Source organism: Fulmarus glacialis, unplaced genomic scaffold (genome assembly GCF_000690835.1).
Source record: "Fulmarus glacialis isolate BGI_N327 unplaced genomic scaffold, ASM69083v1 scaffold28800, whole genome shotgun sequence".
Taxonomy (NCBI): Eukaryota; Metazoa; Chordata; class Aves; order Procellariiformes; family Procellariidae; genus Fulmarus; species Fulmarus glacialis.
Window position 1 is genome coordinate 52,211 of NW_009189035.1, and position 22,062 is coordinate 74,272.

Here is a 22,062-nt window from a genome sequence, read left to right on the forward strand (position 1 = left end):
TAGATTAAAATGTTCAAATAATTCTCGACAAGACTCATCTGCACAGATGCGCAAGCTTTGAGACGGTATGGTCCAAGCGATGCAGCAAGGCAAAGGTAAAACTACCTAAGAAATGCACTGAAGCCATCACCCAGAAGAGTACTGCTTTTCCCATTGTGTTATTTCATAAAAAATATTTACAAATCTATCATTTAAAATATACTCAGGGCCACTGCGGACAACACCCCTTAAGACTGCTTTAGTTACAATACTATTTAAGGATGCTGCAACTACATGTATTAAACAAAAACCTACTGTAAAAATCCTTTTACTAAGAAATGCAAAACACTCCCTGTCTTCAGACCAATCTTTGGGATAAATATGATATTCTGACTTTTAGATTCAGATCTTCAGGGGACAGCACAATCTAATAATTTTTATTTCTTTGTATCAAATGGCCTTATCTCACTTAAATATTTTTCTAAAATACAGAGTGCAACAGTACACTAAGCAAAAGAGAGCAGAAAACAGCATCATGGGAACACAGCAATCAAGAGCATATTAAAAAAAATCACAGAGCTAAAACAGAGAGATTATTATTTTGGAAAATTAGTGGTACTTTTAAGTCAATTCAAACAACTTTCCTCCAAATGTTTCATTTCTTTTAATACTGTTACCGACACTGAAGTAAATGCACCAAAAGAAACTTTGCCTCAAGCCCAAGGCTCCCTCTTGAATAATTCAAAAGCAAGAAGATCAGAGTGTCTTAATTAAAGGGCCCTCGCTCCATTTCTTTATTTTTCCCCATGTTGCTGTTACAGTACAATATGCCTCTAGAAGGAATTAAGTAATTTTGTAGCATCTATGCTGCTTCCATTTTCTTTGGCAATGCAATTATATCATCCTTAAAGTGACTCCGAACTAGCAATATTGACAACTGAAATACCCATAGTTTTTTTACACAACTGCTATCAGCAAGAAAAACTTCCGAGCATCCTCAAATCTAGTCATTTGTGTCCTGGCAAGAACCAGAAAAGGCAAAGCTTCCACAGCCACTTTTCCTCTTGACCCCTCTCCGGAATGGGGTGGTGGATTGTGAGGCTCTAACATGTCACAGAAGTTAAAAAAAAGACACTTCATTTTTACCCATGTATAAATTATTTATAATAATTGCAGCATAAAACAGATGAGGAAAAAAGTCCATGCCCTTCTTTTAGATGCATAAAGGCCACACAGAAATTTCAAGTGTATTCTAACCTCCCCATACATAAGACAGAATACATACAGAAGACTCCAAAATTTATAGCGGACAAGCACTGAGAGACTGCTGTCGGACCTTTCATTTCAGCCTGGAAGGACTAACATATTTTGCTCTAGCTACATCAGTTGGCCTAATTAAGAAGTTCTCCCCCACCCCATAAATACTGCTTCTCTTGTGCCTGTAGAGCATATAAGAACACTTATACTGCCTATTTCAAACAAGAGCTGTACATACACAACTTAAAAACTGCAGAAACAAGTTAATCTACTGTTTTGAATATGGTCTGTGAGGACAGTTGCTGGGGACCTTCAACACATAATGCTATATGAAAGAGAAAATTGAACAGCAATTTTGCCTGTCACCGTTAATTTACTTGTCTACTAAAACATCTATCACACACATAATGTAAATAATACAAGCAGACTGGTAAGGTACATGGGATGTTGGCATTATATGGAAATCAAAGAACACTTGTGCCTTACAGACACGATAGAAGATGTCATATGAATCTGTATAAAAATGGCCTGCATTTCTAAAGTAGTGAAAGGAGCCAGCAGAGCTAAAAAGCTAGCTGCAACACCACAAACATCCAAGACTGCGAAGTCTACATGGGTGGAAACTAGATTCTGACAAGATGAACCTTTGCCAAACCCTAACGTAAGACAAGCTGCTGTCCCGCCTAATTTTTCTGAGCAGATCTGCTGCCTTTACCAGGCTGACAGTGAATCTGAAAAATCTATCGCGGCCTTCTGTGCACTTACCAGTTTCAACCCTTGGAGAGGGCAGGCGGTTGCGCGTTGAACAGAGAGACTCTCAGGCAGACCCCTTCAGCTTTGGACAGGTCAGTCGGCACTGCCCGGCTGAGTGCTGGAGTTAATCCATAGGGCAGAGAAGATATGGGTCACTTTTGCAAAGAATGGCAGCTCTGATTTACTTTTTACAGCAAGGGTGGCCAGGGAGTGTGCCTTTTTACAGTATTACTGTGTTAATTGACCAACCATTACCCTGATTTCCAGTCGTTAGTTAGAATTTCAAATTAATCTGATTAAACAAAAGGTACCTTGTGAAAGTAAACACTCATTGATCTATTTTAGTCTCCAGGGTCTATTTGAGCAGCTAACACAGGTTCTTTGACGCTTTAGATTAAGCCTCATACTCAGATGTGTTATTTCTAACAGATTGCTTTGCACTTGTTAGACATTTGTATTTTTAAAGAGAAAACTGGACCCAACCTGTCACAACATGCATTTTATGCACTATGGGACACTATTACCACCAAAGAATCTTTTCACCTCCACTAAAAACTGGAACTTCATTTTTACCCATGTATAAACTATTTATAATAATTGCAGCATAAAACAGATGAGGAAAAAAGTCCATGCCCTTCTTTTAGATGCATAAAGGCCACACAGAAATTTCAGGTGTATTCTAACCTCCCCATACACAAAAATAATCTGAACACCCAATCTGTGTTTCCTGTTTTTGTTGGACAACTCCTTGGATTCCTCAGACTATTTTAGACCTTAGACAGGTTATACCAGTATAATTATGTGAATTAAGGGTACAGGGGTTTTTAACCGATGTAGATGCATTACTGTGAGCCATAATGGGAAGGTAAAAATCACTGCAGAAAAGGTTTTTGTCTCCCAGCCTGGAATAAGACAGTTCAATCCATGTAAGCCCACGCCGATGGAAGGGATGTTTCCACTGTTCTGTATGAGAATAATTAAAGTAAGGGAAAAAAAAAAGCCCTTCTTTTTTTAATGGGAAGACCAAAGTCATGAGGGACAACTTCCTTGCAAGTACATTTGGTATAATGCAGTTATAAGCAAAACCTCTCAAAATAAACATTGTGAACAGTACAAAATTACTTCCTCTTCTACTTATCTTTCACTTGCAGAGTTCTCAGTTGTCATAAATGCACTTGCTCTGCAGCTGTTTATAAAGCCCTTCATATCAAAACCCAACAACATGGCAAGATTGCTCCTACATTACAAAGACTCAAACATGCAGAGAGACACTTCTGCTTTATTTTGCACAGTTTGTCCTCAGCTCAGCTCCCTGGGCCTGCACAGTACTGGAGCTTCAAACACTGACTCCTTTCACGACTCAGTCAGCAGCACAGTTTACTCCGCCAGTCCTTCAGTTGTGCCTGCACAAATGTTTGAGGGGTCTTGCAGCAAAACAGATGAAGGAACTGAAGGAGTTAAAAAAACAAAACTAAGCAAAAAAAAACTTTTGGGATGCTTTGACTAAATATAGGTGACATGGATCCCAGCCAAGGTGAAGGCACAGACAGAAGAAACAGTATGATTTGAATGAATAACCACGGTGTACAAGGCTTGCTTGGGCAAGAGAAAAACAGCAAGTTTACTGCATTTCTAAGACAACTCCAACTTTAAAGAATGGTGAAGGAATAAGAAAATGCCTCTGGATGGGTCCTGTTCAGTCAAGATCTATATATTCCTTTGTTAACCCAATCTCAGCAATTGTTTTTTCTGGGACCTTCACAATGTCTGTGTGTCTGTCTGAAGACACTGGGTAGTTAATACAAAAAGGTGTATTCTCAGTCAGCATGCTTTGGGACGATAAAGAGCCCAAAAGGGAATGTTTTTAAGCCCCGGAGCACAAGAGATGAGCACTGGTCCTTGGGACTTTGCTGCTGAACTCAGAGGTCCCACTTCTGTCACTGCATCACAGAAAGAAAGGGTGGCCAGGGAGTGTGCCAACACAAGTCATCTACCTGCTCAGACCAGCACCATGAAGGTCCACCTTCAGAGGCCCAAACTCCCCAGGGGCATCCACCTGTGGGTGCCCTGTCATAGCAGTATGATATGGGGATGTGTTCACAAAATTATTTTGGGGAGATCTTTGGGTTTCCTACTAGCTTACAGTCCTCAAAGAGTTAAACTGCAAAAAGGAATAGCCAGAGGAAAATCTGCCCCCCTCAGAACTTAAGAGGTACAAAAACTAGATGGTTATACTTTCAGGGACCCACACAGCTGGGAGAGGAGGTTTCCCAACATTACAAAAGGGGTCTCAGACACCAGGTCTGTGTGGACAACTGAAGATCCACAGGTAGAAGATGATTAATTTCTGGTCAAGCCAGCAAATCAAGCTCAAGTACTGTGACAACAAAAGTGAAGGGATCTGAGGACTTCCAACCCACTGTAATTTCAATTTTTTACATGTTCCACATGTATCGACATGTGGAGATACAGATCGCCTTTTTCTAAAAGAAGATCCACACCAAGATAAAGACTAGCATGTGACATTTGAGTACACTACGAATAGGACTCAAGAGAAGAGAGCTGATCAATTGTTGTCTTTTTTGAGCGTGATGATTTTCACAAATGGCCAATGTTGTTGCATTCCTTTTTAATATAAAATGAACTGACAACATCTGGGGCATTGGTTACCATCTCAGTAAGGTTCCAAAATCTTCATCAGCTTCAGACAGAGTTACAGGGTACACTGCAAGTTGCTTGTTTTGAAATGAAGCATAAATACTGTTCTGCAGGCTCATATAAAAATGCTAAAGCCAACCCAGCCTTAAACAGAATTACATTTACAGAAAGCTGCATCTTACTAATTTTAACCTCATGGACTAGGCAAAATTATGAGCCTTTGAATTCCAGTAACATGAACTCTTTAACTGTCTGTCATAAACAAATACCCAGACTTGTTTTTAACTGCATTTTCTGGTTCCTCTCTGACAGGTTCCCATATTATACTTACATGGGGTCACACCATCTATATGGTAATAATGTATGTCCTCAAACTCAGAAGGGAGCCTCCAAAGTACTTAGATCTAAATGTAGATCTTCTCATCCCACCTGTAATTGCATGGAGACAGGACATATTCTTCTTTTTGTCTATAACTCTACACATGCCATAAATAGTTGATCTGTACTACCACTAGAGTACTCAGAACAAAACACAAGCAGATCAATATCACCACTGTAAATTTCAGTTCCTTCCAGCTGAAAGAAGTCAGTCATATACTTGAACTACCAAGACATATGAGTCACCTAGACTTAAAAGTTTCTCATTTTAGAGACCATGCCAATGATCAAAGGACAGTTAAAATACCTGAAACATGGGGGTTTTTTTGCAGAAACAATTTATTCTTCCTCTTTGCTTACAAGCAAAGCACAAACATGAATTTCTACCAATAAAAATATTGCAAACTGTAATCTTGTTTACATTTGTTATAGCGAGATAACACAATACTGCACATGCTGCTCTGAAAATAATTTTCATACAAATTAAAGGGCCAGCATGGAGATTTCCTAAGTACGAGTTTTGTTTACTATGGGACCTGGGTCACTAATTAATCTTTCTGAAGCAGCAGTTGCACGACAGTTAATTTTTGGTCAGAATTAGCAAACATTGTTACTGAACTACCTAAAAGTGATTAGTTAGTTAAGGCCTGGGACCAGAGGCCACTGAGCACCAGGGGCCATCCACCTATATTTGTCTCAGACAAGAAGGTGTGGCTCAGCTACAGATAAGGTTCCTATTAAAGTTGAATTAACTTTCGGGACAAAAGGTGAACGTAAGTAAGAGCAAGGCATTGGTTCAGGAAGACCACTGCCTCCTTACGTATCTTCTATGAGACCTGCAGAAAAAGGTAGCAGAGGTAGTGACAAAGGTTAGTGTCACGATTTGCAGATACTACTGACAAAACGTCTGCTCTGAAGAAGAGCTAAGGTAAAGTCTAGTACTGGCAGCGATGATTTGGCTACGATAATGTTCAAAGCTGGAAGAAATGACAGGGCTAGCACTAGGATGGCAGTTCAGCCTAGCAAATACCAGCACAGAATAAAACCTGCTATTAAAGGGTTATGTGCCTTTATTTACATCTGGAATTAGAAGAGGGTGCTGGCCTAGAATAAAGGATAATACTGGAATTGGGTTTAGGGTTGGGGCTCAGGCCAGCAGATATTGATAAACTGCAGCTTAAAAAGCGCCTCCAGGTTAACATGAAAAATGGTGCTGGCTTAAACCACCTGACTGCAGAGATCTGTGGGATAAGGAGTGAGATAATATTAAGATTAGGAGTGGAATTAGGGTTTGAGCATACTCTGGAAGAGGTTGATAAACTGCATCATCTCGTTTCAGTATCAGGGAGGGCCACAGGCTGTGATAAAGGTGCCACATGACAGGACTTCACACACCCTTAGCAAGCCCAACACCACCTAGCATGCCAGGCTACTCTGTCTATATCCTCTGTTGACACAAGGCTCCCCAAGACATACATGCGTTCCCGACCCCTCAGGATTACTGTATATGTACACTTCTGTCCTTGTGTATGTACACAGAGAACCTGGCACTCTTGAGATGTACAGATTTCCTGTACCGTATCTGCACGGTGTGTATGGATTGTGGCTGGGGGCAGGGAAGAAGGCCCCTAACAAGGAAAGCATCTGTATGAAAACATCCAGTCCTTACTGTCTCTATTTCTCCCTTCATTCGCACTAGGGCTGCCGAATGCAAAATACATCAAAGACTAAAAAAGTTAAGCGTCTGGCAACCAACATCTCCGCTCTTCATAGATACATTTTTAAATACAGTGGATCAAGTCTATGCAGCAGGTTGGTCCTGCCAAGGAAATCAAAAGCCAAATCAGCCAAATATACCGAGAAGCAGCACAAAAGCTTGTCTGTGTCTTCTCCAAACAGGAGCTTTGCCAACGATGATCTTGGCAGTACTATTTAGCACTTACCCTTTTCCCAGTTCTTGGGAATAGGCGTCCACCATGTTACTCAGCATTTTCCAGGTTAGGGAAGGGTTCAGGATTGACCTTGCCTACTTCACATTACAAAAAAACCTGACACATCTTATCTATCTCTGTGTTTTAATCACAAAATAGGCTCACCCACATTAGTGATTAATGGTGAAAAATTCAGTCTAAGTTGCAGACTGACAATGACACTTTCTGGAGAAGGATGAAACATATAATCACATTTCAAGGACAAAATCATGTCCACGCTGGAGACCATACAGTTAAAAACCTTAAAAATCAATATAAATAGCACACAGCCCATCTCTACCATTTTCCAAGCTTGCAATTTAGAGAATGCAGGGTAAGCAAGAACAACAGTTGCTCAATTCAACAAGAAACCTGCTTCAGCATTCACTACAAACTGCAGAGGAGAAAGCTTCACAGTGAGTCTTGCCAAGAGGGAATTACAATAATCGAGCCTCATGGTCACAAGACCACACACTACTGTTGTGAAACAGTCACTGGGTAATTAAGGGTGTAGCAAGCAACATAGTTTACCACTGGTGGGGAAAGGAAAAAAAAAAAAAAAAAAGAAAAAGCCACACACAAAACATGGTCTTACCCCTGAAAAGGTATGAAGTCAAGAAAAAAGGATCTTACAAATCCGCACTGATGTCAAAAATGCAGCAGAATGATGCTGCTATTCTAGTACTGTCAATGCAGTAACAACAGAGAGTAGGGAATAAAGGTGAGTTGCAGAGTTAAGCCTGCAGCAAATAATTTAGGCAAAAGCAACAACGGCAAGAAAAGAGAATTCCAAGGGATGCAGGAGTAAAAGTTATAATGATGTAGAAATGACAGCTGAACTTCAGTTCACTAAGGTGAAGTCACAAAAGTGGTACATTTCCAGAATGATAAAAAATTAATAGCAAAAGATGATAAAAGTTAAAATGTAAGATGCTGATTTTAAAATTAATAAATAGCCAGGTACCCCAGAGTAGCAGAGATACGTATTAACAAAGCAGAACCAGAAAGATGCCATTCAGTAGGCTTAACAGTTGAAACCTGACCAAACATTTTTTTAGCCTTTTTGTATTTCAGGGATGTGTACCAGTGTAACTGAAGGAGTTCAGAGAAGTTTTCCAAACTTATCTTTTCTTGTTTGCAGAAATCAAGTAAAGAATTGGCAAAATAATCACTTCTACAAGCCACTGCCCTCAGCTCTGCATATACAAATGTCTCATCTGCCTCTCCACTAAACGAAACTTCCTCTAACGATCCAACTTTGATTGTCCCACCAATTCACAGCATTTTTGCCAAACTGGGGGGAAAAGAGGATATATTGCATCTATCCTCTACGTAGGACTGTGCTGTTTGGAGCAGCTCCCACAGGGGCTTAGCAGGGTGCTGCTGGCCACTAGAGAAGGTGACTGGGCCATGGGGAGTGACAGCGGGACGAGAGAGCAAAGCAACCTTCGCTCCTGACCACAGCGAGAGCACCGACTCAGCACGGCTGGGAGTGGCAGGGGCTTGAAGGGGAGAGTACTTCATCCAGCCAGGCCCTCCCCATCACAGGGGAGCGAAAGGCCATGTCATTCATTTCTCCCTCTGACCCCTGCTTCTCTGAGGGAGGGAGAAAAAACAAAGGCATTAAGCATTTAGCATTATTTCTGATGCAAGGAGGACACAAAAGCATCTCAAACAAAAGTTACTCCCATTCCAGTCTCCTAACAGCTTCCCTCTTTACTGTCAACCCATCAGAAGCGGCAGGGTTTAGTGGGGGCTTGTTTCTGCGTGCTAATACGTCCTGATGTGCTATCCGGACACTCTTCTAGTCTCACCTTCCACCACTACACTCTTAATTTCTGTAACACACTAAGCTTCTGGTCCTTAGATATGACTTGCATTTACATGTTCTTATACTTGCACCTTCTTGAACTTGCATGTTCAATCCCCTGGTACAAGTTAGCATACAATTTTCCAACCTGTATTAAACTCTCAGATTATTTATAAGGTAAACCAATTATACAAATTTTGTCAAAATCTATGCTTATTAATACCTTTGACTGTACTAAGTGCTCATTGGGCTCTAAAATTTGTACTGAAGACTACTCTACAGAAAATAGAGGGTTAATATTTTTAAACAATTGTTCACGGTAGCTCAGATAACATTAAAGAACCTGTTGCAATTAAAATTCATAAGCTCTATTTCCAAATCTCACAACTCAGGTCAAGATCCGCAACCATAATGATCGTCAATGAAATACTGTATCCTGACTCACTCCATACAAATAAGCTACTCTTATAAAAGCACTCCTTTGTTTCAGTAGAGGAGGGTGGCAAAGGAAGAAACAGATAAGGAATAATTAAACTAATACTGCACTAATGAAAAGCTGAATTAATTGAAACAGCCCATGAAGTATCCGAGCGTACACAAAGTAATTCAACAGACGTTACACTGTTGGAAGGCTGACTATCCAGTGCATGGATGAAACCAGAATGAGAGATTAACAGCACATCCAACAATAAAGTTAATCATGGATTTTCTGTTGCTTACAGTCAAACGTGAAATACTACTGCATGTCATTTTTGCAAGCAAACCTTACAGAACGACCAGGGAGATCAGAAAATGATACAGCCAGTATCACACTGCACAACAATACAGAAAATAGAGCTGATTTTCTTATTGATAAAAACAGTGAAATATATAAACTGCCCATTACTGTACCTTCATGACATCTTTATAGGAATGAATGGCCTCAACTTCCTCTTTGCCATCATCATTGTCATCCTCCACTCCTTCATCCAGAGCATCATATCCTTCATCCCTACTCCCATCTGTTTCTGTGGTATTAGTCATATGGTCAATAAGCTGCTCCAGTGGAGGACTTAATTCCCGCTCTTCATTGTCCTTCAAACCATAGTCCAGGGCTTTATATATAATAATCCCTAGTGATTCAATAACCTATAAAAGTAAAAAAGAAATATTTATTAATGCCATTTACATGAATGAATAGGTCAGTCTAGAAACACCCTTTTCTGGTGTTTGTATAACAAACTTAGCAACTGAGAAGGCAATAAACATCAAAATTAAAGAGAAAAATGATCCTCTAATACCTACACTAGTACTTCAGTAATGCAGCACAGAACATGCAAGAGCAGGTCATACCACACACCTACCGCTTTCTTCTTTCAAAGTTTGAAATAAAAATTTGTAATTTAAAAACAAAGCAGGACCTTTTTACATTATTTTCCCTTTTTCCTTCTAATACGACAAACCTCAAAGTAACATTACTCTAGACTTTGTAAGACTATATTACATGCATATGACCTTTTCAGGGGGGCGGGTGGGAAGAAATTAAAAGAAAGAATAAACTAACATGAGATGCCTCCCGCCTCCCACAAATTGACAACACTTGGAAACTGCCCTTCAGTTTCTGCTTCTCTTCATTGACCTGAGAGATGTCTGGACACAGCTGTGGGCATCCCAGTGTTAACTCACTGAGCACTAGGACATCAGCCCACAAGAACTCCTTTGCCTGTTGCACAGCCGGTGGAGGCAGACATACTCCACTGAAACTACCAACAACTGGATTTCATAGTAATGAGGTAGTACCTCGATTATTCATTGAACTTCAGGCTTCTTTTTTGTGCTCTGTCAAGAGCAAAGCAAACAGACGACCTCTTACTCAGTGTAAGCTAGCAAAAAATTGTCATGAACATCCCGAAATGCTAAATGCACATTTTCTTTCTTGGCATTAATTATTTTCCTTATGAGTATTATTGAAGCTTCTAGCATTTGAAAGATGTGAAGAGATGGCATTTCAAACTGAGGAGTTTGGAAATGGGTATTCATGGAGAGGGAAGGGAAAACCACAAGAAGGTAATGTCGCAGCCGGGAGATCCTTGTCTGACAAGGAGTTATTGCATGTAATCTCTGATCTTCCTTGTGTGTTGTGATGGCTAGCATGTCACACAAATGAGCAGACTCCAGTGTAGGAGTAGTTGGCACTAGGGCAACTTTAATAACAGGAGCATTTCTAAACATACCAAACCTTGTCATCAAATGCCATTTTCTCTCATCTGGCTTTCAGTACTATCCTGGTCAACACACTTTTTAATGCAGATTTTTGAAATTCTATTTGGTAAACAGGAAAACACAAATGGATTCTTAAAACATTAAATTTGACTCTAGCAGCTTACTTATTTCACCACAGCAAAGTATTTTTGGACTGAGAGGCTGGAGGTTAGCAAAGACTTAAAATGATATCCTGTTAGTTTAGCTAGACAGGCAATTTAATGAACTAGCTGTAGTCTGACAGCTTCACACTTGCATACTTCATTCCTCTGTTCAGATTACTTTGCAGTGCAAATTCATTTTGCAAGACAGTGGCTAATAAATAAACAAACAAACAAACATAAAAAACAATACATAAAAAACACACTTTTGTAATTTATTTCCAATAATTTCAATAATTCAATTGAACATAAATAATTTCCTATGCTATTCTCTTGAAATGTGTTTATACATATTTGGAAAATATTCTTAAAATGCAGTTAAGAAAAGTGATTAGGCAAATTAATGAAGAAAAAATGGTCTTAATTTATTTAGTTCAAAGAACAGCTTCTGACTTGTCAAATGCTAGTGAGACAGCAAAGTATACCAGGGAAGCATCGCTGCATGCTTGCTCATTTCTCATACCCTAACCCAGACTTCTGCTATGACCCACTTTGGAGACAGGACACTGCACTATACAGACCTCAAAAATAGCTGTAACAGATCAAACTTACGTCTGCAGCATATCTGGCTTGCTTCTTAGAGAAGCTATTTTGTAATTACTGTTTTGTAAAACTTGTATTGTTAAAAAAAAAAATCTGAAAATGTGAAAATTTCACAAAATAAAATATATTCTACTGGTAGACATGCATATTTCCTGGAACTCAGGTTCTGAGTACAATCTCAACATACATCCCTTCAGCAACTGAAAGGGAACAAAGAATACTAAGTTAATTCCAATTTGAAGTAGACGTAAATGAAAATGAAGTACAATTGAATAATCGCTTTGATATTTTAAACACTTGGGAGTAAACACAATGTGAGTAATTTCTAACTTTAATAAAAACTAAATTTGAAAGAGCTTAGCATATATGAGGAGGACTGAAATGTCCAAATTAGATGCAAAGAAAATAATGTCTTGTGCCATGTAGTGATGGTTGCTGAACACAGCTTCTGGATTTTGCTACACCAACACTTCAAAAAAATAGAAGGCGGGGGGTATAAAGGAAGTGCGCTCTCTCTGCCTCCTTCTGTTTGGGAAGAGGATTAAGGCGTTCAAAAGCACCGTGGCTAAAACTGGATGACAGCTGCTGCTTTCTTTGATGTATCAGCAGTGGGGCTTTTGCAGTAATACAGTTTGTGCATTTTTACGTACTATGAACAGGTTTCATAATACATGCAAAGCTGACACAACACGAAAGCCTGCAACAGCACCAATTCAGACCTATATTTCAGTCTCTCAGCTCCTTATTTAGGAGTGGTGATCAAAACTGTATCCATTCAGTGTCTGTCAGTATCACAGATTCTTCTTGCTGAAAGACAAAGCAGCAAACATCTTAACTGAGAAAATTTGCCTTGACTTGCATTAAAACTGAAAAAATTCAGTGCTTTCAGTAATACTGATTTACCGAGGATCTTGTAAAACCACACAAAGTGCCATACGAATATCAAACAAAAGTCACAGAATCGTCAATGCTTCTTCACATGGACAAAACTATTAATGCAACTTCACACAAATAAAACTTCTATGTCTACATAACCTGAAACATAATACACAAGGTTAGACAGTCAGCTCATTGCTGCTTAAACGCATGAGTGCTGTCCCTTTGCTTGTAATACAAATCAAATAAAACAAAAAAGGAAAAGCTTTTCACAGTTGAATGGATTGAATAGATAAATATGCGGGTTTTTGAGCTGGATAATCAGGGACTATCACTTTTTTTTTTTGAAAGCCGCAACTATTTACAAAGAAGTCACTGGTTCTAAACTGCACTGTTTGCTAATTTCACAAAAATAAATACTTCTGGCACCTAACGTGACAGGCACTGGCATAGTTTTCAATTATATCTGTGAAAACAGAGGTATAGTAGGAAAAACAAGGCTAAGAAGGGACTTAAAAGAGCAAGGCTCTTTTAAACCACAGAGTTGTACATAGACACACCAAAACAACTGTATGACACTGAAATAAGTGCCAGCACTAATGATAAACGGATGCTGCTCGACTCAGGTGGGGGAAAAAAAAAAAAATCAAGTTCTGCACCTTGAATTTTAGAACTCATTTCTTCCTGACTGATTTAAATTTTGGCGAAGTACCTGATCTTTGCAAATCAATCAGTGGCTAAACAGCTTAAAAAAATAAACAAGGAAGTCTGCATTATTATGCTTTACACCTTCTCACCAAGTTCTTTTGAAAGTCATGGCTTCAGACCAAAAAAAAAAAACATTTCCCACAGACTGAACTTGTATTCTGTTGTGCTTAAATCATTAGTGAAAGGGGAATTTTGTCTAACTGTGAGTATTTTTTCAGTTTCTACACCAGTCTGGACTCGTGTTTTACTGTTCTTTTATAACAAGTTGCGATAAAGTTGTTGGAACACTTCGACTTCAAACACGACGCAAAAACAATATCCTCACGCCCCTTTTACACACAGAGAAAAAACAAAACTCAAACCATTCAGATTATTTTCATACACAAACACTGCATGGAACTTTCCATTCCGTATACCTTCCTCCAACACATTTAGGCATGCCTCTTGGAAAGGGGTTCATGAGGGTTTTAGGTCTTTCATATGACACAAATTATGTTCATCCAATGAACGCTGCCAATTTAACATTCTCAAAAACTCTTCAAATATACAGCCTTGGTATAGGAACCAAACATGTTTGAAACTTGCAAAAGTCTTGAGTGAAATTACTGTGAGTACTTCACTTATCTTTTTTTTATTTCAGAGAAGAATCCTTTTTTCCCCTCAACACATATATCTCTCTGACTCTTGCTGAAGCGCAGATGAGAACAGGCAGAATCCGCATGCCAGTCCCCCCCCTCACCGCACACACAATGGGGCACTGTCTGAGCTTTCATCCCCTTCCTAGGCTTGCCTCAATTTTTAAACAAAGCAACAAAGCCTAAGGACAGGCTTGTACTTACAGCAGCAAAGGGCTTTTTTTTCAGCTCAAATGCCTGTCCCTCCCCAAAGTTCTCCCTTCCTCCAAAAGCCACTCAGGTTTTGTATCCCTAAATTGGGATTAAAGATGCCGTAAAGCTCCAGCTCCTAAAGTGAGTCAACTAACTTTGAACTTTCCCACTGGGACCTCAGATATGGCAACCAGCCACCACAAAATTTGCATTTCTACCGCACTGTCTTTTATGAATTCTAATAAATTTTTTATTAAAAATTTATACTACAATTATTATTTTTAAGTGCTCCCTTTTCTTACCAGCAGATCTCCAACACACTTTATGAAGGAGAATCACTCTCCCTTACGGTAAGAGTGCTGAGAGCCCGGAGCAGGCATTAGCCACGGCACTCCTTAGGGTAGAGCTCCTCTCCGCCACCAACTCTGCCACCACTCCTGGTATTAGGCAGCACTTAGTCAATCTGCAAAGACTAACCTGTCCTACTGCTGACTTTAAATTAGCCTGCCAGGAGCTTCACGCTGTGCTTCTGGAATCGTAACACAGCATAAATATATCCACAGACACCCTTGAAGTCAAGAGTTACATATCTTAAATTTTCTACGGCACATTAGGAGAAGACACACAAACATGCACAAGTGCTTGTGATAAAATTCTGTAATACAGCTCAAAAGACAGGCATGTTAAAATTTTATGTAAACCCAACTGTTCCTCTCCAGCTAGATGACAGGGGGAGCAAGCTATTGCTCTGGTTACCATTTCCATTTGTAACAAAGTAATTTGTTGTTTCTTCAGTATCCAGTTCTGGAACTGAAAAAGACCATGCTTTGAGGAAGGGTGAACAAATAACAGGGTTAGGATAAACCAAGGTACACACTTTTCGGTTATTTACCTCATCCTTAGGTGCCCTACATAACTCTCAAGAGTACCTCATGGACAAGTATGTCTAAATAGGTTGTTATAAGAGATGCATTGCTGTCACTGTATACCTCGGGTATACTAATGTGGATTTTACCACAGCATTCGCCAGTGGAAACAGGCTAGCATTACCCAGGTTTTAATAGCTGGGGACATTGCTAAATTTAAATATGACCTCCACTAAATTAGAGCAACTTGCAACAGACTGTCAAATGAGAGCAGTGAAAAAACTTCCAAGTGCATCCAGGTAAGCAGCAAGGATTTGGAATATTTCCGATGGATCAGATAAATCACTCATTTGCAAAGAATATAGACATAAGATACAGGATTATTTAACTTCTGGGTGATGTTGGTTTGCCACTGAAATAATGAGATACTGCATTCTGCAATATAATGAGCCTTGCTGTTTAAGACAAAGCAGTAATAAAAGCAAAGCAAAAAAAAAAAGTCAGAGTAAGTCATGTCTAATAGAAAATAAATATGAAAGGAAATTAAATACGCCATTTTAGCAAGATTCAGTCTGTTTTATACACACTTAGAGTTAGGAAAAATTCTCTACCATATTCAAGTGAAATATTTTTCAAAATTATTTTATATTCATGAGTCTTTGAATGCACGAAGCGAGTAGAGAGACGTACTTACTGAATTCTTTTTACTATTCAGGTATAGAGATTCAGTGGAAGAACTCCTGATTAAAGACACAGAACAAGCCTAAAACATACAAAGGGGATGCTTGCTTTTTTTTGGGTTTTGTTTTGTACCCCCCATAGTGAATAGGTAAAAATTTAAGCAGCGAAATGTTGTTGGACTCAGTTGCCTCTAATAAAGTAGCAGTAATTTAACCGTAAGATTATTAAGGCTCAAGTGTAATATAACACTCCAACTTATTCAAAGGTTCTGATAGTTATAAACATGTTTTTGGTTGTTCAAGTTTCACTGTAGATATTATCTAAGGAGAACTATCATTTATTAGCATAAATGAAAGCAGAATTTATTCCATTGTATCAGTCTCAACTTACATTTTATCTGCTGCATTAAAACATTGAAGCAAAAACCTCATTTTTCTTCTAGTTTTTGTTCATACGTTATAATCCCCAAGATTAAGAAAAATTGTTACTCTGTTACTAAGGAATTTATCCAGCCTGAAGGAATTTCACCAAAGTGACAGTTCATCCCCAGAGAAAAACAAAATTAAATTCCCTGATTTAACTGTGGAGACTGCAGTAATAGCTGAAGGTCCAGTAAAAGAATCAGGTGCAATAATTAAGTAACACAGATGGTGAAAGTCATTTGAAAGTTCTTAAATACACATCTATTCATATCATGGTTTTAAATACAGGTCATGTTATCCTGATCCCATTTAAGTAAATGGTAGAGATGGCGATGACATTAAGAATTCTAAGGTTGGAATATATTTGCTGAAACAAATAGGCAGAGTGGGTATGTTGTTACATTTCCCTACTGTAGGCTTAAAAGTATCTGAAAATTGTCTTAAAATATCCTACCTATTTAGGATTTTAGGCACAGTATCTCAACTTGATTTTTTAAGAGACATTTTATTATCACAGTGTATGAAGACAATTTGTACAAACACTTCATTCAAAATCTTAGCGGCTTCGAAATTAAGCACATCAAAATTAAGTTTGTGAAAGCCCCAATGACTATGGAAATGCTATTTCAAAATACAAGGAGAATATATGTTTTTTATCTTAAGTTAAAGACAGAAAATCAGACCATGTCACAAACTTCTGTTCTAGTTCCCTTCTCATGTACACCAAAGCCATAAATCTTCAGAGTAATGCTTCTTACACATAAGAGGTATTTTTTTAAAGAAAAGTTTCAATACAGTACTAATCTGATAAATTAACAGGTAGTATTATTATATCAGAAACATTTAATACTACACCTATCCAACCAAATAAATTATTATTCTTTTCAGCACCCATAACCCTTCAGTATTGCTGACTTTACTAAATAAAGTCAGGTCCAAAGAAAGTTTTTGTTGTCTTTTTTTTTTCAAATGACGAAATATAGTTAAACGTCTATATATTCTAGATATGTATTTCTATATAGTTTTATACAGAAATAGAAAGCAATCAGGCGAACTCCCTGAGTAAGCCAACAGAAGGAGCAAAGACTTTAGTTGACTGCCAAAAACATAACCAGGTCACAGAAACAACAATGGGGTCAAATTTTGTAAGAGACAGAAATGGCCATTTGCCATATCAGCCTTTTGAATAAAGTTTTATCTAGATTACACGAAAGTATCAGACTAACTACAGCAAAAGACTTTGTAGCGAGAGAAAGAAGTGACCAGCTCAAGGAAAACCGGTATAAAGGAGAGTGAAACTAGTTCAGTAGCTCTGTCCCTGAAAATTTGTGTGCAACTGCTTTAAATTTGGCTGATATTGCATATCTGCCTATGGTCTGTCAGACAAGCTATAGAAGAAAGATAATAAAATGCTTACAGTAGCTTTGATTCAGTTCAATTTATGGTAGTCATGAAGCAATGCAAAATCAATGCCACTTTTATTCAAAATATCTACACAGTTCAACTAATCGACTCAAAAAGTCAGTTTGCATTAACTTCTCAGCCTTCCCACACAGATTTCATTTAAACCACTACAGTTGCCTGCTACAGGCTTGGCCCCCATTTAATTAATTCAAAAATTAAAGTGAGTAAACACCTGCTGCAATATAAACCATTTCTTCTCCTGTGAGTCAAGAACTTTCTCACACCTATTTTCCCCAAAATTAACAACTACAAAAGCCAAGCAAACAAAATACCTGTACAATGAAAGCTATTCTTTTAAATACAAATTCGTGATTAGTTAAAGTTTTACATTTGCATGTATGTCTTAAAAGCTTTCCAGGAGCGGCTCTCAACAGACTTTAAAAAAGTTAGGCTGGTTTTACCATATTTGTCAGAGGTATGTGTGCACTTCAAGAATTTCACAGATGATGAACTTCACAGAGACAGATGAAGCACCCAAACAAGTTCACACAGAGTTGGGAACATGACAACTCTTCTGGTTTACTGTAGCTTTCCTAAAATCCATCTTCTTCCATTCCTGAAAAAACATGTCCTTCTGACTCCTAACAGACTTCTTTTGTCAGTCAAATTGTTGTAATTCCAAGATTTCATGCCTAAACTCAATGATGTCGAGAAACAAGCCCCAATGTAACCACTCAACAGCTCCTTTTTAAAGTGATGTGCCACAAAAGAAGGCTGACATATGCTGCTGCTTTCTAGTGACTGGAGTATTCATTAACCATGCACAAAGCAATACAAATTTAATGCTGCTTGTCTTAAAGGTACTGAATATAGTTGGGAAGTCAAATAACCACCAATAAGAAGGTTGTCCTCTTCATTCATACCGAAGGAGAAACTTCAAAGATGTCTATGGGATGCTGGCATTTATTACATAGCTGCCCAAGACAAACCATGCACAGCTACCTCCACTATCTTGTGGAAGAGCACTCAGCCATACCTAGGCAGATATCTATATGTCACTTCTTTCCTAAATAAACTAATGGGAATTCACACATATGGCCTGTGAACAAAAAGCTAAAAAATTTGAGACTCTTGTGAGAGGTGTTTTGTTAGTCAGATGTGCAAGGAAACTTGAGCTTGACATTAAGGACATAACTCGATCATGAAATATGTGAATTTTCACATGGAGTATATCATAATAGTCCAAGGAGTTACTAACGTGCCAGACAGCTATTCATTTAGGTCACGTATGATCTCTAACTATGCCATACAAACATAACACTGCAGGCTGACAAAGCCTCTGCAAAGCTCCTGATTTTATGAATATTCTTCCACGTCCTCTTCCCCATAAGCAGCAACATTGCATACAGGCATTTGGATCACTGGTATTCCAACAAATATTCTTTCAAGACTGAATGCCTAAGTGAACATAAAATATTTTAGTAATGAGCAAAGGGAGTTACTGCACAATTACCTTTGAGCTCTTGCAATGGCCTCGTTGGAAAGACTGGCATTTGCTAGAGTAATTCAAGAAAGCACCAGTAGGCACTGTTGACAAGTTATTTACTCATATGAAGATATAAACTTGACATTATTTTTTTAAGTCTGAAATTCAGATACAATCATAGCATGGAAGGCTGACTTACCCTAAACCAAAGAGCAACAGAATGTGTGGCCGAGCCTCAACAGAAAGCTACCACCAGCTCTTTGGGCTGCAAAACCCCAGAGAATCCATTTATGAAATGACACTCACAGTTTTCTATTTCCTTCACTGTTCTTTCTAAACAGTGAAATCCCACTCCAGAGGAAATCCATATTAAAACATATCTCTATCACAGTTAAAGGTTATTGATACATAAAACATACAGTTTATAACCTCAGGCATGAAGTACCTTAGCACAAGATATTCTAGCACCTGCCATCTCCCAGTCATCAAAGTGCTGAACTATGACAGTTTATTATCCCTAATGGGATAGCCATATTCCTGGATGACAAATTGCTGAGCATTGTTTTATTGCTCTTTGCCAATAATGATAATATCCATGTGTTCTGGTACAGCTAGATAACAAAGATTTGCTTACAGTCACAGTTCAGAAGTGTTATGCTATTTAAAAAAAAAAACGCATTTTATGCTTACTTAGAATCACAGAATCATAGAATAGTTAGGATTGGAAGGAACCTTTAAAGGTCATCTAGTCCAACCCCCCTGCCATGGGCAGCGACATCTTCAACTCGATCAGGTTGCTCAGAGCCCCGTCCAACCTCACCTTGAATGTTTCCAGGGATGGGGCATCTACCACCTCTATGGGCAACCTGTGCCAGTCTTTCACCACCCGCATTCTAAAAAATTTCTTCCTTATATCTAGTCTAAATCTACCCTTTTCTATTTTAAAACCATTCCCCCTTGTCCTGTCACAACAGGCCCTGCTAAAAAGTCTGTCCCCATCTTTCTTATAAGCCCCCTTTAAGTACTAATAGGCCGCAATAAGGTCTCCCCAGAACCTTCTTTTCTCCAGGCTGAACAACCCCAACTCTCTCAGCCTTTCTTCATAGGAGAGGCATTCCATCCCCTTTGATCATTTTCGTGGCCCTCCTCTGGACCCACTCCAACAGGTCCATGTCTTTCCTGTGCTGAAGGCTCCAGAGCTGGATCACAGTACTCCAGGTGGGATCTCACCAGAGCAGAGTAGAGGGGCAGAATCACCTCCCTCGACCTGCTGGCCACGCTTCTTTTGATGCAGCAAAAAAAAAAACCCCAAAATCCCCAAAACATTCCTAACTCTGGCTCTCTGCAGAAACCTGTATCACACAGCCAGATTTTCAGCAATGCTCAGCACTTGGTCTTCTAATGGAGTAGAGATAGCATCTAGATAATTCATTTAGCTGCTTAGATAGCTGCCAAGTTACTAAATATCCAACCATTAATGAAGAGGGATTAGTTCCAACACTTATATCTATGTAAGCTGCAGAGGTACTTGGCAACAAAAAAAAGGCTGAAGTTTTACAAAAAAAAGGTATACGCATACCAATTAACTAGATTTACTGCCTCAAAATCTATAGTGAAATTCTCTGTCCTATTCGGTGCACTTTGCACTGCTTGGAAAACTTGAGAGTCTCACAAACTTGGGCCTAAAAGAGCAAATCTTGAGTTTCTCCTGTGCTGACACCTTGCAATGGAGGTGCTAAAGTCAGTTCCTGTACAAGCCACTCTCCCATCCTCAGCCCAAGGAAAAGCAAGATATGTAAAGATGCATATCGCAGGTAACATGGTAGCAAGCGGAAGGGGGAACACCAGGGCAGAGTGATCTGTCACATCCATAGGACCGCTATAGGACAGCCCTAACACAGTCCTACATAATTCTTCCTGGATCAAGGATTCACAACAAGCTCCTCAAAGCTTCCTCGCTGGGTTGCAAAGAACAGAGCTGAGCTCAGGTGCACAGGGAGTATAAATCCCTTCATGCTCTGGAAATTAAAATGATGCTGCAATATTCCCCTGTCTTTCTAGCCACATTATCATCCTTTAAATGACAGAATGGGATCCCTACCTGGAAAAAGAAAGTCAAGGCATTATGTTCATACTCTGGCGAGGTTTTTTTGTAAAATATCAGCTACAATTCAGAGTTTATAATTTCTAGGTAAGTGTTGTCACAGCATCTCTAAGTCAGCACATAGTTGCCTCCACAATTTTCTTAACAAAACCACCAAAGAATTCAAATCCTAAATTTAGTCTCATCTTTATGGCTCCAAACTCCCCAGCAGAACAAGCTGAACTGCCTTTCCGAAAGACATTGTAAAACACAGGCATTACTTCTTCCATCCAGTACTTGAGCCAATTTCAAATGTAGGAAGCGTATGGGGCTGAAGGTCCTGTGGGGTTTTCCTAATTGCTCATTTCTTGTGAGACCCCACACTGGTCATTTCCCCTCTCCTGTAACAGTTTTACCACCTGTAATACGAGGATATTGACCCATTTTCAAAGCTTTGGATAAGAAATGCTGTGCAAGTCTAAATTATATTTCTGCATGTCACGCACACAGACTTAAACTCAGCTGGAAGTGCCTCTAATCATCCAGATTTCCCTATGATTTTTGTTCCCTATAAACGAGGGGAAGGAAAAATGAAGAGAAGTACATGCCTGAGGCTAATGGTTAGGCTTATCAGCTGGGTGCAATGCAACACACAAAACTGCTTTTCTTTGAGAACATAAAGCAAGACGTAAGAGTGATTTATTTAAAAGTAACTAGCACTGGTAGCCAGAGAAAATAGCTACTAAGATTAGACCATCAGACTGTTCTAAACTTCACAGGAAATAAATTCTGACAGCCTCACCCCTTTGTCTTGTTATACCAATGTAATTATACCCAGCAGTCTATACTCTAGAGAATGAATGTCTTGAAGTTTAAGAAATAGGAAAAATGGTAAGATTTTAATGACTTCGGACATTGTGGCTTTAAATTTTGATCCTTAATTTAATTAAGAATCCCTA

General features: G+C 38.9%; 1 protein-coding gene across 1 annotated transcript in view; it reads right to left on the reverse strand.

The window, feature by feature from the left end:
• Positions 1–22,062, reverse strand: part of LOC104070667 (protein spire homolog 1-like) — a gene marked incomplete at its 3' end in the record, with an annotated part of 112,878 nt that overhangs the window by 49,652 nt on the left and 41,164 nt on the right. Inside the window, exon 3 of the mRNA XM_009580737.1 lies at positions 9,697–9,933. Within this exon, the coding sequence (XP_009579032.1) occupies positions 9,697–9,933 (237 nt within the window). The remainder of the gene's footprint in view (positions 1–9,696; positions 9,934–22,062) is intronic.